General features: G+C 54.3%; 1 protein-coding gene across 1 annotated transcript in view; it reads left to right on the top strand.

Annotated features, from left to right (window-relative positions):
* ALX4 (ALX homeobox 4) overlaps positions 1–16,072 on the top strand; it is a 48,519-nt gene extending 32,447 nt beyond the window's left edge. The window contains exons 2-4 of the mRNA XM_003920017.4: positions 329–639; positions 9,050–9,178; positions 11,444–16,072. Of these exons, the coding sequence (XP_003920066.3) occupies positions 329–639; positions 9,050–9,178; positions 11,444–11,773 (770 nt within the window). The 3' untranslated portion in view covers positions 11,774–16,072. The remainder of the gene's footprint in view (positions 1–328; positions 640–9,049; positions 9,179–11,443) is intronic.
* The last annotated feature ends 206 nt before the right edge of the window (positions 16,073–16,278 follow it).

Genomic DNA, 16,278 nt, shown 5'->3' with positions numbered 1-16,278 from the left:
GACATAGGGAAGCCCTCTAGAGAGAGGAGCTCAGGGTCAGTGAGGTGGGGAATAAAGGCCACAGAGGTCAGACTGGCTGACTTGGGTTCACATCACGTTGGTGCTGGAAGGGACCCAGTCTAAGATGATGGCAAAGAGGCTCAGAGAGGGAAGAGATTTGCCTGAGGTCACACAGCATGTTAATGGCAAGCCAGAATTAGAAGCCAAGTCTCCTGACCTTGCATCCAATGAGCCTCTAAGAGGAAAAAGGCAGGGAGTGGCTACCCGAGTGCCCCCCCACTCCCTTGGTTCAACCATTGATTTCTGACTTTGTTTCCTCCTCCCTCAGCCAAAGAGAGCTCCCTGGGTGAGCCAGAGTTACCCCCCGACTCTGACACCGTGGGGATGGACAGCAGCTACCTGAGTGTCAAGGAGGCTGGGGTGAAGGGGCCCCAGGACCGGGCCAGCTCAGACCTACCCAGCCCACTGGAGAAAGCCGACTCAGAGAGCAACAAGGGCAAGAAGCGGCGGAACCGCACCACCTTCACCAGCTACCAGCTGGAGGAGCTGGAGAAGGTCTTCCAGAAGACCCACTACCCAGATGTGTATGCGCGGGAACAGCTGGCCATGAGGACAGACCTCACCGAGGCCCGCGTGCAGGTCAGTGAGGACCACCTGGGAGTGAGGTCGCTAGAGCAGAGCCTGCCTCTGGGCTCTTGGCTGCAGCTGGGGTCTCCTGATGGCCCACCGACCACACCATGGCTTTCCTCACCTCAGTTCATTGAGAACCTGATGGTAGAGGCTTCTAGACTGCCCCTCATGTCCCCCTGTCCCAACCAGAGCAGCTCTGCTTTTGTCTTCTTTAATATTGGACTTCTGTACTGGAGGAGGGGCAAAGGAAGGAGGGGCCCCTCCTTCCTTTGGAAGGGCAGGAAGGCTGCCGCTGGCTGTTTCTGGGCTTTTTCACACAGAGAAGAGTTACTGGTTCCTGCTCTGGAAGGGTTATCTCTTAGGGAAAAGGACAAACATGAAGACGATGTCTACAGAATCCCAGTGGGCAGAAACAGAAAACAGTCTAGCTCTCTTTCTGCCGAGATGGCTGCCTCCTGCTCCATTTTTCAGGTCTCAGCTCAACATTCCTTCTCTGAGTCTTCCTGACCACCATGGCTAAAGTAGTAACCCCTCTACTCCCAGCTAACAACCAAAACACCCAACCCAATAAATACAGTGGAACCTGACACACTCAACCCAACTCAGTGCAACCCAACCCAACACAACACAACAGAACTCAACACAACAGAACTCAACTCAACACAACACAATGCAATGGAACTCAACACGCTCAACCCAACTCAGTGCAATCCAACACAACACAACCAAACAGAACTCAACTCAATACAACACAATGCAATGGAACTCAACACACTCAACCCAACTCAGTGCAACCCAACACAACAGAACTCAACACACTCAACACAACACAATGCAATGGAACTCAACATGCTCAACCCAACTCAGTGCAACCCAACCCAACACAACCCAACACAATGCAATGGAACTCAACACACTCAACCCAACTCAGTGCAATCCAACACAACACAACCAAATAGAACTCAAGACAACACCACACAATGCAATGGAACTCAACACACTCAACCCAACTCAGCGCAACCCAACCCAACACAACCCAATAGAACTCAACTCAACCCAATACAACACAATGGAACTCAACACACTCAACCCAACTCAACCCCTTCCAACACAACATGGCACAATATAACACAAGCTGACAGAACTCCACCCAACAAAACAACAAAATGGAATACAATGCGCTGAACCCAACTTGGTGCAACCCAACAGAACACAACCCAACAGAACTCAACTCAACCCAATACAACACAATGGAGCTCAACACACTCAACCCAACTCAACCCATTCCAACACAACACAACCCAATGTCACAGTCCAACAGAACTCAACACAACACAACACAATGGAACCTAACACACTCAACCCAACTCAGTGCAACTCAACACAATGAAACTCAACACACTCAACCCAACTGAACTCATTCCAACACAACACAACTCAACATAACATAATCCAACAGAACTCAACCTAATACAGCAGAACACAATGGAACCCAGCACACTCTACTCAACTCAACACAACCCATTAGAACTCAACACAACACAACACAACCAAACCAGCTCACCTGCTACACTGTCCTATCTTCTTTAAAAATTTTTTTAAATTTATATTTTTGTTTTCTTTTTAGAGACAGGGTCTTATTCTGTCACCCAGGCTGGAGTGCAGTGGAATGATTATAGCTCACTACAGCCTCAAACTCCTAGGCTAAAGGGATTCTCCCACTTCAGACTCCCAGAGTGCTAGAATTATAGGCATGAGCCACCATGCTTGGTCCCATTTTATCTTCTGGATATTTTTGTTTATTTTTTTAAAGAGAATGGGTCTCTCTCTGACACCCAGCCTGGAGTGCTACAGTGGTGTGATCATGGCTCACTGTAGCCTTAACGTTGTGGCTCAAGGGATCCTCAGCTTCCTGAGTAGCTGGGACCACAGGTGCACACTGCCATGCCTGGACTAAGTTTTTTATTTTTTTGTAGTGCTGAGGTCTTGCTATGTTGCCCATGTTGGTCTCAAACTCTTGGCCTCAGGTAATCCCTCACCTCAGCCTCCCATAGTGCTGGGATTACAGACGTGAGCCACCGTGCCCAAATCCTGTTTTGTCTTCTTTATAGGATTTTTGACTGGCTTAAGTTATTTTACTTGTTTGTCCCCTTTCACTAGACTGTGATTTCCTTGAGATCAAGCACTGATTGTTCAACACTGTATTCCCTCCAGTTAGAGAAGGCTGAATACAAAGCATCGAGGCTAAAAAATAAATATCCATGGATCAATCAACCTTTGTTCAGAGAGCTGTGTCTCCGTTACCTGCAGAGACTCACAGCAAAGAAAGGATCAGAAAGAAAGAAAAGACCCATGAGTAGCCAAAATACAGATGACAAAACTCACACACTAAAGTTTACGTTTCAACTTAGCACAAAATAAATGTCATACCCAGGCTGCTTTTCCAACCCAAAGCATGTTGGACATAGCAAATGGAGTGTTGTCATATAGCCGTTTTTCCCTCTCCAGTGGGCTAGAGAAACCAACAGCTTGAGAACAAGGAGAAATCTTTTTTTTTTTTTTTAAATCAGCACACATTGGCCGGGCGCGGTGGCTCAAGCCTGTAATCCCAGCACTTTGGGAGGCCGAGGCGGGTGGATCACGAGGTCAAGAGATCGAGACCATCCTGGTCAACATGGTGAAACCCCGTCTCTACCAAAAATACAAAAAATTCGCTGGGCATGGTGGTACGTGCCTGTAATCCCAGCTACTCAGGAGGCTGAGGCAGGAGAATTGCCTGAACCCAGGAGGCGGAGGTTGCAGTGAGCCGAGATCGTGCCATTGCACTCCAGCCTAGGTAACAAGAGCGAAACTCCGCCTCAAAAAAAAAAAAAAAAAAAATCAGCACACATTACCATGCTGCTCAGTGGGCTGGGCCCTTCAATGTTAGAACAGAGATTCCTCCCATCCTGCAATCCTCAGCAGGCCCCAGGTACTCTGTTGTATTAATTCACTAAAGAATCTTCAGGCTGGGCACGGTGGCTCACACCTGTAATCCCAGCACTTTGGAAGGCCGAGACAGGTGGATCAGGAGGTCAAGAGCTCAAGAGCAGCCTGGCCAACATGGTGAAACCCCGTTTCTACTAAAAATACAAAAATTAGCTGGGCATGGTGGTATGTGCTTGTAATCCCAGCTACTTGGGAGGCTGAGGCAGAAGAATTGCTTGAACCGGGACCTGGGAGGCGGAGTTTTCAGTGTGCTGAGCTCATACCACTGCATTCCAGCCTGGGCTACAGAGTGAGATTTCATCTTAAAAAAAAAAAGAAAGAAAGAAAGAAAGAAGAGAATCTTCAGCAGCATGGTCCAAAGGCATCAGTAAAAGTTTCATCAGTTACAACCATGTTCTGTTTAAGAAAGCAGAGGCATCTCTAATAAGAGTCCACAAACATTTTTTCCAAAATCGCTCATGTGGAAAAGTACTAGTGGTTATCAGTAAATATATAGCTGTTCAGAAACTGCAGCTACTGGAAGTGATGCTGAAGAGTTGCATGGTTGAGTTGAGTTCCCTAAGGGCAGGCTGCCATTATTTTATTTTATTTTATTTTTGAGACAGGGTCTCACTGTGTCACCCAGGTTGGAGTGCGGTGATGTGATCTTGGCTCACTGCAGTCTGCCTCCTGAATTCAAGCGATTCTCATGCCTCAGCCTCCCAAGTAGCTGGGACTACAAGCATGTGCCATCACATCTACTTTTTTTTTTTTTTTTGGTATTTTTTTTGGTAGAGACAGGTTTTCACCATGTTGGCCAGGCTGGTCTTGAACTCATGACCTCAAGTGATCCACCCGCTTTGGTCTCCCAAAGCGCTGGGATTATAGGCATGAGCCACCACACCCAGTCCAGGCTGCTACTTTTTTTTTTCTTTTGAGACAGAGTCTTGCTCTGTTGCCCAGGCTGGAGTGCAGTGGTGTGATCTTGGCTCACTGCAACCACTGCCTCTAGGATTCAAGCGATTCTCCTGCCGCAGCCTCCCGAGTAGCTAGATTACAGGTGCACACCACCACACCCGGCTAATTTTTGTATTTTTAGTAGAGAAGGGGTTTCACCATGTTGGCCAGGCTGGTCTTGAACTCCTGACCTCAGATGATCTGCCTACCTTGGTCTCCCAAAGTGCTGGGATTACAGGTGTGAGCCACCGCGTCCATCAAGGCTGCCATTTTATTTCCCTCCAGTGCCTAATGAATGTTTGAGGAAGGACGGCAGGGCAGCCGGGGCTTTCCTGTGAATCCAGAAGCCCTCACACACCTCCAGATCTCATTTGAGTTTGGACAACCAGCCACTCACATGACCTTACATGCCTGATTTTGGACAGGAATCCCAACATCTAGCTTGAGCTCCAGCAAATGGATTGGGGAGGAACCACAGGTGTAGATAGGGAAAGGAACGTGGGTGGTTATAGGAGAGCCCTGTAGATGCTATGTTGGTGTGGGATAAACCAGTCCATTTTCTGTGTGTACATTTGTGTTTGCATATGTGGGTTTCTTGCATGCTTCCTAACAAACATATCAGAATGCCCAGGAGTAGAATTCATTGAGTACTGAAAGAAGAATGATGCTTTGAGTACAAATCATGAAAATGAAGGCACATAGAGCATTTTTCAGTCACCACAATACAAGCAAAACAGTGTTCTCCACACACATGCACATGTGCACGCACGCACGCTCACACACACACACACACACACACACACTTATACCTACTTCCAGAATGGAGTAGAGGTAGCTTACAATTAAAGATTTATTATTTACATCTAAAAACAAGAACAATGGCATGAAATGCAGAGGTGATGCGGTAAAATAAAATTGAAGCTAAGGTTCATAGTTGCCATTGAGCACAAACTTCAACTTGGAGCTTCCTGGCAGCCAAGGCAGAAAGGGAAATTCTGATGTGTTGCCTATCTTATCATCTAGTGGGAGGGCCATAGAATTATAGAATGGTAGTGCTGGAAATGATCACTCCATCTTTCCATTTGATAGACGAGAAAAAAGAGACCCAGAGGCGGGAAGTCATAACCTGAAGTTAACAGCAGCGATTCAGTAGCAGCACTGAGACCGGAATCCAGAACTCCTGAGTCACAGTCTAGTGTTTCTCTGACTTTAGTTTGCTGTACCAGGACACATGCCAGATTGTTCAGAGGTTTTTCTTTGTAAAGGCAGCAGGGTGGGTGGGATCTTCATGTGCGTCAGACCTCTGGGTTGAGCCCTAAGCCTGGCAGTGCCCTGGGGGGGGGTTCAGCGGGTGGCGATGGAACCCCCTGCCCGCCTCTGCTGTGCTTGTTCAGGGCCCATACTCAGCTGGTGGCAAGCCAGGTGCCTGGCGCAGAGTGGTGGTGGGGACAGGGAGGGGGCAATGGGGGCCCCAAGACGGGCTTTTCCTGGGAAGAAGCCTGGGGTTTGGCCCTGCTCCAGGGGGCTGCAGGGGCCTGTCTCTGCTGTCTGGGATTCCAATCTCTGCAGCTGGTGTCTGAAGACAATAAGACAGAGGCCTCCCCGCCCTGGGCCACCCCACCCTGGCCCCAGATGGGCTGCGGTTAGTGAGGCCTCCGCCAAGAGTCAGTTCCTTGCACAGCCCGGTCTTCGGGAGAGGCCTGTGCTGAGTGGGCCCAGGCCGGGGTGGTCCTGGGGTGTGACGTTCAGACGGGGAGGACAGCGGGGACCTGGTGCTCGGCTGCCCTCCGGGGCTGCATGGTGGAGACGGGCCTGCGGTGCAGAGCCTGGAGGCACAGGAGCGGACCTGGGGCCTGGTGCGGCATCTGGAAGGGAGCTCTCAGAGCACCTGGGGTGTCAGAGGTCAGACACGGAAGGACACGCCAAGCCTCAGGACCTGCAGATGTGAGCACGGAAGGGGCTGGGGGATACCCCTGCTGCCTCGATTTACAGGGGAGGATATTGAGGACCAGCCAGGCGCACCTAGCTTATGTTGGGATCTGGGCAGAAAAGCCAGAGTTGGGAGCACAGAGTAAGGCCCCAGGACGAAGGAGCAGGAGGAGGAGGAGGAGGAGGAGGAGGAAGGAGGTGGGCAGCCCTGCTCCCACCGGCTGCTGGCTCGACTCTCACCATCTCCATCTTCATCCCTCAAATAAATCCCTCAGCCTGACCCTCTTCCACGCCTGTTCCAAAGTTGATGCTAGCCCTATCGGCCTCCCCCCTCTGCCTGCTCATCTGTCTTCCCCAGATAACCCGCATCTCCTCCTCCCTCACACTCAGCTCCAGCGAGCTGGAGTCCCACATTCCACTCCCCCATACGGCTCCTCCCTCCCCTCTAGACCCCTCTGCCAGGCGCTGGCCACCTCCTTCCCCCCTCGGGGTCCCTCCCCATCCCTCCCTGGATGCCCTGTTCCAGAGCCTGCAGAGACACCTCCTACTTCCACAGGCCCACCATGGGGACCTGGAACCCACGGAGACACAAGGGGAACCCCAGCAGTCACAGTGACAAAAAGAAAAAGAGAAGCCCTCTCTCTCCGCGCCTCCAGTGGCTTCTCCCCTCCCCCAGCTTCCCCCACAGAAAACCCTGGGAGGCTGAGGAAGGAGCGGAAAGACGGAGCTAAGCCTGCAGGAAATTAAACATGAAATGAAAACAAGCTCCTCTGATTCATTCTCTCATCCTGGCCCCAGTCTCCCATCCCAGGCCACTGATAAAGGGGGATCCCGTTTCAGCAGCACGGAGAGGAGACCCCATCGGCCCTTGGCTCCCAGTGGGCGGCCAGGGCCTGGATCCTAGGAATCCCTGGAGGAAAAGGGGCCCTGGGAGGCTCCAGGGCAGGGGCTGAGACCCCAGGCTCTGGAGAGGGTCCGTCTCTAGGGAAGAGGCTTCTCCTCCCCAGACAAAGTGTGTGCCTACATGCGCGTGCATGCAGGCACACTAGTGGGCCCACTGGGCACACACACACATGCTTGGGATGAGGAAGGGGCAAGCCAGTTGTGCAGGAGTGGAGAAACACACTCATGTGCCCCCCTGCACCCCGCTCACCCCCACCCTCCTCACAGTAACATGAGACATGTTCCCCACTTCCTTGACCTCCTTCCTCTAGCAAAAGACAGTGAGACATTGTCAGTACTTCCATGAGCCCGTCCGTTCGCCAGCTACACTGGATGCCCAAAGATGCCAGGCAGTGTCTGCGGGGAGGAGGTCCACACCTCCTGGTCCCCTCCTTGCAGTGGTTGCTAGGAAGCTCAAAGGCTCTGAGGCAGAGGCATATTGACAGCTGACTTCTATGTTTAGCTCAGCAGCCGCACGGATTGTGATGGATGGAGAAGGGTTTCCACCTGGAGAGCAGGAACTGGACCTCAGGAAGGTTGGCTTTCTTGATGCCTAGGCCTGGAAGAGCCTGGCAAGACTCCTTATGGCTCTGCAGCTGAGGCTGTTGGCATGGCTCTGTTCTCCCCATCTGCAGCGTGCTGTCTGAGATGTGCCTACTTGCATCTGAGTCTGCAAAGCCAGCAGGCAGGTGCACATCGAGCTGGCAGAGGCCTCCCTCTGAGGAGCACCATGGTCCATCTCTGAATCAGCCCGAAGCCATTTCTGGCCCTCCTCATTCTCCCTCTCTCGCCCACCCCGTCCCCAGTGCCCCTTCTCCAGATCCTAATCCATGGGCCAGGGGTAGAGCCTCCAGAAAGTTCTCAGCCTTCCCAAAATGCTCTTGCAAAGGAATAGGACCCAGCACTCCCCACCACCAAGGACCCCAGTGCTCATGGCTGACTCAGAGACCTCCCTCCCCAGTCGGGCTCCCAGTGAGACCAACGTCCCATCCACTTGTGCTCAGTGACGGGTGGGCCTCTGCTTCCGTTCAGCACCAGGCCACTCTTCCACACAAGATTTTGTGGTGGCTGCCTCTGTGGACGGCACCAAGGACAAACCCCTTCACTCGCCATTCGAGGCCCTCTGTGATCAGACTCTGTTTCTTTCTCTCCCACCAATTCCTTCAAATTGACCTCTTTAGGTTTTTGGAATATGCCTTGCTGTTTGTAAACACATCTGGAGGAGCGTTTGAAGCTTTTATCAGCGTCTCCGCAGGAGTCTGTAACCCACAGTGGGTTGGATGACTGCTAAGATGACCAGTGACTTGTTTCATGAGTGGTGACACTTGCCTGCTCTAGGTTCTGAAGCTTAGAAAAATAAAGATCTCAAGATCCTGCCCACGGCTAGTGGGGGTAACATACCTTCCCGACTCAGAGTGGATGATCCTAGATTGTCAGCTCTTGAGGACAAAGACGAAGGCTGATATTTATGTGTGGCCCCCCCACCCGCCAGCTTCCCGAACAAACTGCAACTGATGGGGCGGAGGGGCGCTCAAGGGAACAGCTTGCACTGCCTGAAGGTGAGGTCTCCAGGCTGGCATCTCGCCCCGGTGACAATGGTGACAATGGCTTCTTTGCCCTGTAGGTCTGGTTCCAGAACCGCAGGGCCAAGTGGAGGAAGCGGGAGCGTTTTGGGCAGATGCAGCAGGTTCGAACCCACTTCTCCACAGCCTATGAGCTGCCCCTCCTCACCCGAGCGGAGAACTACGCCCAGGTAAGCTCTGCCCTGAGCTGTCTCCTTGGATCCCCAGCCCCTGGTGCTCTGAGAATGAGCCTGTTGGAGGAGAGCCCAGGTCCCCCAAGATGACGTACGGCTCCGGGCTGCCCTTCCGTCTCAGTCCAGGGGTGTGCCTATTTATACCAGAATGTGGGAGGCCCAGGGTTATTCTGTCCCGCTAGCCATTGACCCAGGCTTGGCTGAGCTTTAGGGAAAGGAAGATTGGGGCAGTGAGAGCGGCTCTTTCCTCCGCTAGCCTTGGCCACTTTTGCTGTGGGCATCGGAACCCAGGCTGGTAGAAGGCCATCCAGGCCATCAGATGCCGCTCGGAGTGTCTCTTGAGAAAGCGCGCTCTGAAATCCTGAGGACTCGTGGCCGAGTTGGAATGAACCTGGATTCTGAGTCCGGGGACTTAGGTTGTCTCCCCAGCTGCAGGCCCCTCTCACTGCAGGCAAGTCTCAAGTCTCTGAGCCTCCGTTTCTTCACCTGTACCTTGGACATGGTAAAAAGCGTCTGCGCAACACTGTTGAAAGACAGATGGAAGGTCTAAATTCCATTGTGCAAAAGGATTTTGTGGATGGTACAGTTTCAAAAAGCTTGTGTGCCTGCGCTCAGCTTCTGGGGCTGTGTCCTCCCCTCCCTGCCCCAGAGCATTTTCCTGGGTGTCTGTCAGCCGGTCCCCTGGTGTCCTTCGAGTCCTCAGTGAGATGCAAGGGACAAGAAGCCCTGAGTCGCATCAGCCACCTGGGATGCTCGGAGAGACTATTTCTGGCCAAGTCCAAGTCCACTTCCGACACGCCTCAGCCTGCCCAGCAGAAGTGGCTGCGCCCTCCCTGCCTAGGCCTCATGCTGGCATGGCCTCTGCCTCAGCTGCAAGCCTGGCCCACCCAGCAGCCAGCCTGTAGCATGGGCACCCCTGCCTCCTGTACTTCTCCCTGACCTGGTTCTGTTCTAGCAAATGGTCTCTGGGATCTCCCCCAACCCAGGATTCATGGGACATGGGGCAGGGTGCAGGCCTGGAGATGAGGCTGAGGAACATGGGCTGTCTCACACAGCGCCATCGGCATCTGCTCGCACTGTGTTCCTCCACTCTTTCTCCCCTCTCCCTCCCTCAACTCGGCCTCCCTCTGTCCTCCAGGATGGGACTCCAGTTCCCTCCTTGGCTTTGAGCTTAGCTGCCTGAGCGCACAGCTGGAGGGAGCAACCAACAGCAACCCCACAGCTGGAGGGTGGGGCCCTGCTCACCGCCCCACCCCAGCCTCACTCCCAGCAGCACAGAGTGCACACCCCGACCTCTTCCGAGAGCGGGCGGCGGGAGCCCAACCAGTCCCCTTCCCCTGCACCTTGAGGAGAAATGCAGTTCCTTCCAGGATTAGGGCTGAGCTCCTTCTCCCTGCTTTAAAATGCCTCCCTTGAGTGTACCCAGACACACGTGGGAGGGCAGGCCGGCAGAAGCCCGCTTGAGGCTACAAGAATCCCGGTTTCATAAGTTGAGAGGCTCCCGGGTCTCCTCACACTCCAAGTCTACCTTCTTATACGTGCTTAGATGGCAGAGGACGATAGGAGCCCCAGGTGAAGGCTGGGGAGGGAAGGGAAGCCAGTGGCACCGATGGAAGACAAGATGGCCAGCTCACCCCTGCTCATGCCCTTGCCCTCTTGGCATGGGAGGTCGGGCCTCGGCTCTGGCTGTCCACTCCTGAGGCAGCCCCTCCCGTCCTGAGTTAGTTTTACAGCCTCCTAGTTCAGTCCCTGGAACCTCAGCCATGGACTCTTGGCTTCTGGAAGGTTTAGGCCCCTGCTATCCACCTTATCCAAGCCCTCCACCTTCCCTGCTCCTGGTGGGGGCCCAAGGGAACCTTCAATCCCAAAGCTCTTTGAGTTGAGGGCTGCTCACCGTGCTCAGGTGCCTGTGGGTGAGCTGGAGGTGAATGAGACACAGCTGCCATCCACAGAAGGAGAGGCTAAGTCTGCAGCCGAGTCTCAAATTAGGAAGCCAGCCGGGGGTACTGGGGGGCCACCCTTCCACTGGACCCTTGATAAAGTCTGAGGTCACTCCTTAGAACTGAATTTCCCTCTGCTGCTAGCCTGGCCCTGGGAACAGAGATGCCAACGTGTAAAACCCACGGCCGCAGGTGAATCTGGATGTCCATCAAGGATACTTAAGCGGGGCTTCATGGGAAGGATGACAGTGAGCGGGGAGGTGCTCCGGAGAAGGGGCGAGCGCGCCCGCCGGCTGGTGACATCTCTCCCTTCCTCTCCCAGATTCAGAACCCGTCCTGGATCGGCAACAATGGGGCTGCCTCGCCCGTGCCGGCCTGCGTGGTCCCCTGCGACCCAGTGCCTGCCTGCATGTCCCCTCACGCCCACCCCCCTGGCTCTGGGGCCAGCAGCGTCACCGACTTCCTGAGTGTGTCTGGGGCTGGCAGTCACGTGGGCCAGACGCACATGGGCAGCCTGTTTGGAGCAGCTGGTCTCAGCCCAGGCCTCAATGGCTACGAGCTCAACGGCGAGCCGGACCGCAAGACCTCGAGCATCGCGGCCCTCCGCATGAAGGCCAAGGAGCACAGTGCGGCCATCTCCTGGGCCACATGACAGGGTACCCCCACCCCGTCCCCACCTCGGGACACCATGGGCCACGCCCATGCCTTCCAGGCCCCCAGCCTCCCACTCGACTTTCCTCTTAGGAACCTGGCCTGGGCCAGGGGTCTGACCCTCAGCACTTTCAACCTCCCCAAGTCTGAGGCCCCGTGGACTGCTGGGAGGGAGGGGGCAGCAGGCCCCTGACCTTCCCTGGTACTGAGGCCCTGACCCCTGCTCCCGGCTACGGGCAGTAGAGAGAGCCAGGTGGCCACGTTTCTCAGCTTCGCCTCCCTGATAAGCTGAAGGCGCTTTCTCCCTCCCGCCCGCTCCTCTGCCCTGCCTAGTTGACCATGAGTCAAAGCTAGATTTCCATGCAGACCCAGGAGCCTCAGCAGCCCAGTGTTGCCCATCCTCTCCCTCCCTGTGGGGTCCCCGGTCACCAGGCCGGGGACTGTGTGTCTGAAGAACAGGCTGCCCTGCAGAGCCGGCCTCCTGCCCTCCCAGCTTGCTCTCCCCGAAAGCACATGGAAGCCAACCAGGTGGGGCCGAGACACCAGCCTCCCCCTCCCCACGAACAGCAACAAGTCTGACAGAGCCAAATGTCCTCTGGGCTGGACACACCTGGAGACAGTGGGCAGAGGAGGACAGGAGCTGGAGCCAAGGACCCCTGCTGCCATCCAGCAATGCCAGTCCCCAGGGGAGACGTGGGCCAGCCCCTCATACCCCAGAGCCCCTGGCTCCGGGTGGACACTGTAGGGGAGGAGCCGGGCCTGGGGGAGGCTGGGGACACGGATGCCACTAGGGCTCCCATGGTGCTAGAAGACGGAAGGCTCCTGGGAGGGGGAGGCATCTGGGTGGTGCACCTGGCCTCCAGTGCAGTGGGGAGCTCTGGGCAGCTTTGCTCTCCATCCAGAGCGCAGTCAGGGTCCCTCCAGGAGGATGCGGAGGGGCTTGTCCTTCCCTGCCCTGCCGTGGCCCCTCCCTGGCGCTGCTCAGCAGTGTCCCGGCGTGGAAGGACTCACGACTCGGAACATGTAAGCTAGGGCTGGAGGCCGGGCCACAGAAGGTCCAGAGCCACGTGCACGCTTTGGTAGAGGACGTGTGGCCATGCTCAGCCTCCAGGGCCTGCCACAGCCTCAGACGGACTGTCCTCCCTGCCATCTCTGTCACAGCGTCTTCACTGTCCGGAGCCTTCCGCAGCAGATGGGGGCTCTGTGTCCCTCCAGGCACTGGGGAGGGTGCTGTTCTTCTCCACACAGCTTTCTGCATTCTCTGGAGAGCCTGCCCTTCCACTTCTTCCCTGTGGACCCGGACTCTCTGCCCTCTCCAGCCTGCGGAAGGGCTCCTGGCCTGGGCTCCTCGGCATGGCTTGCTATGGCAGATGGGGGTGGCGGGAGGCCCTCCTAAAACCAGGCTTACTCCGTACCTGCCTGCCTGACCCTGCAGCTTGGGTCTGGCCCCGGGCCCCAGCCCTCACCCCAGCTGGGACTACACAGTAACCGTCCTGAGGCAGGCCTGTCAGACCCCAGGGGTCCCTCCAGCAGGCAACCCCCAAGCCCCGCATTGAAGCGCTCGCCTTTTCTGCCTTCTCCCTAGATTCCTGACATGGAGTCGGGCCAGGCCCGCTAGGCGCAGGGTCACGGACACAGAACGGCCTCCTGGGTTGGGCTGAGGGTAAACCTGGCATTGTGGAGTGAGGGTCTCGGGTTGGGGTGACAGCCTCCCGCCTGCCTGGTGTTCTCATCTGCTCTGGAAACCAGGCTGAGGAAGAGCCTGGCTGCGGCCTCCCTTAACAAGAGTCAGACCGCTTTGTGAACTGTAGCTCTAAAATTGATGTTTTAGAGGTGAAAGGGTCTTTGACTTTGAATTAAATGTTCTTGGAGGCTTGGCTTTAAGTTGTTTCAAATATTTGAGGACCTTGGAGTGACTTTCAGGAAGGTTTTTGTAGTTCTGAGCTTCACTGGAATAACCGACTCCCCTAAAATCCAGCCAGGGCTGGGAAGGGTCCCCCCATTTCTCCCCTATTTTCTTCTGAAATGCTTGTGGCTGAGGAAGGATGGGGGAGGAAGGAACTTTCACCCCGGGTCTTTCTCCCCATGAGAGAATCACAACAAAGAGGAGAGCCGGGTAGCTCCAGAGTGGGCGGGGAGGGGGTTGAGAGCTTTAAAGGGGCTTTTCTGGAGGGGCCTCGGCGCCCAGTTCCTCCGTGTGTCTGCTCTCTGGCTGGGCTAGACCCAAGCCAGGCAAATTTCAACCCAAAAACTTGAGAAGAAAAAGCATCTATTAAAAGGCTCTGTGGCTATGGCTGCCCGTTCCAACACACCCAGGAAGGGTCTAGGATCAAACATGCCAGTGTGAAATGTTCCTGTTCATCTCTCCAAAGGTAGCCACGCACCCCAATCCTGTCCTCCGCGGCTTGACCCAGCCCTCGAGGGCCACCTAACCACACGAAGTATGACAGGACCACGTAGTGGGGAGGAAGCTTAGAAACCCTCTAGTTAGTCCAGTCCCTTCGCAACAGAGAAGACCCTGGCCCAGAGTGGAGAAGTGACTGCCCTGACCTGCATTTGCCCGAGACAAAGCTGAGAGAGGAAACTGGGATGTGCCAGGATGCGTGAGGGCCGGTCCTCGGGGGACCTCGGGGGTGACCGGTGCTGCACGGAGCTCCCAGTGTCTCATGGGCGTCCACTCAGCAGCTCGGTTCTCCAGAAGATAACCTTGGGGCCCGGTCCCTTCCCAGATGGGTTGCTGGGCCTGGCTTTCTGCACTGCAGAACAGGGAGCCTCTGCCGTGTCAGCTCCTAGGATGACTATGCAAGCTGGGGCAGCTGCCCAAGGCCGTCTGGAGCTAGAGCTCATGAAGGCAGGTGGAGAGAAGCATCTACCTGCCACGTGGTTTCATTGCTAAGCGAAAAAGCTAAGAAAGATGAGGATTTCCTTTGGTTATCTGCCTAAGATCTCAACAGAGATGACAACTTAAAGACGAAGTCGTGGGTGGCCGGCAAATGGACGGGCAGCCTCCTCACACTGACCGCCTCCAGTCCTTGCTGGGCGTAGGTCTCAGCATGGCAAGGCTCTACACTAAGGTGCTGCTACTGCCCTCCAGATGCCAGTACCGCTCCCGGGGCGTGGGAGCGAGGGCTCTGGTGGGCACACCGAGAGGCTTGTCTCCAAGGCTGAAATGGCACTTGGCGGACATGGGCTGTTAGAACTTTCCTTGAATTCTTTTAACTATACTTGATTCTCAGCGCTCACTACCATGCCTCCAGCTTTGGGAAGCATGGTGGCCAGGTTAGCTCAAAGACACTGCAATGGGGTGGGTGCAGCAAGTGTGAGGTGGGTCCCCAGTACACACAGCTATGACCACACTGGACCCAGCTCCCTGCTGCCTCCTGTCATTTCAGGTGGGCCGACAAGAGGAACGTTTCCATGACAACTCCACATACCCTGCTTCTGCCGTCATCCCCTCTCTGGGCTGGATGGTGGGGAGACCATCTTCAAGAACATGAAAGACATGAGGGGGTTCCTGGTCTGTGTCGTGGCCCTGACGGTCAGGTGCAAAGGTGAACAGGCCAGGCTGGGGGAGGATCGTTAGTAAACTGGCTCCCAGGATCATAGTCTGTGACTCTCCAGTTGAAAAATCAGAAGGCGACAAAGACCCATCAACCCCACTTCAATTCTTTCAGGATGCTGTAGGAGCAAAGGTGCTTCCACGACCCAGCCTCCGCCTCTCCTTTCTTCCCCTTTCACTCACACACATAGAGCTAGGCCTTTATACTACTGATTTTGAAGGACAGTTTCTGGTGTCTAATCATCTGTTTGGGTGTGCAGTGGTTGAAAAAAGAGAGCTGAGTGCTATAAGGAACACGAACCTCAACCAATACTTAATGTTCACATTGTAAGATATTTTGACCCTGTATAAATGCAACTTTTCCTTTAGCTTAATGGCCTGGGGTGAACTATTAAAAATATATATTAAAAAATACAGTAAAAATCCAGAAAAATGTAAAAAAAAAAAAAAAAAAAAAAAAACCATGAGGTTGGTTCCATAAAGTTTTACTGCCTGTACCGCCATGTAACTACATTATAGCAAAATATTAAAAGAAACGTTCTTGCCTTTTAAAGTAAGTTATTGCACTTACATCTTTTTTGGGAGAGGAGGAACACAGGTGGGAAGGAGAGGTAGGGGTCCAGGTGTGGGCTAAATGGCGCACAAAGGCAGCTGGGCCCTCCCAGAACACCCTTTGCTGGCCCAGCCCAAACTGTTTGGTGGTTGTTATTTGCAATAAACTCCTTCTCCTTCCTCCTCCAAACTGGAATCTGTCTGTTTTGTTCCTGATTTGTGGCAGATGAAATGTGATCAGAGGGGACTCTGAAATCTCACGTTAATTGAAGTCGGCAAAACATACTAACAGTGCCCTTTTGAACTGCTGACACGGTACAGAAGGGATTACCAGGGCTAGATGAACAACAGGTGGCCGGCTGATGCTCCCGCACAAAGAAGGGGTGCATGGCCTG

This window comes from Saimiri boliviensis, chromosome 6 (genome assembly GCF_048565385.1).
Source record: "Saimiri boliviensis isolate mSaiBol1 chromosome 6, mSaiBol1.pri, whole genome shotgun sequence".
NCBI classification, from domain to species: Eukaryota; Metazoa; Chordata; class Mammalia; order Primates; family Cebidae; genus Saimiri; species Saimiri boliviensis.
Note: the sequence above shows the minus strand (reverse complement) of the source record. Positions and strands in the feature narration are given on the sequence as shown.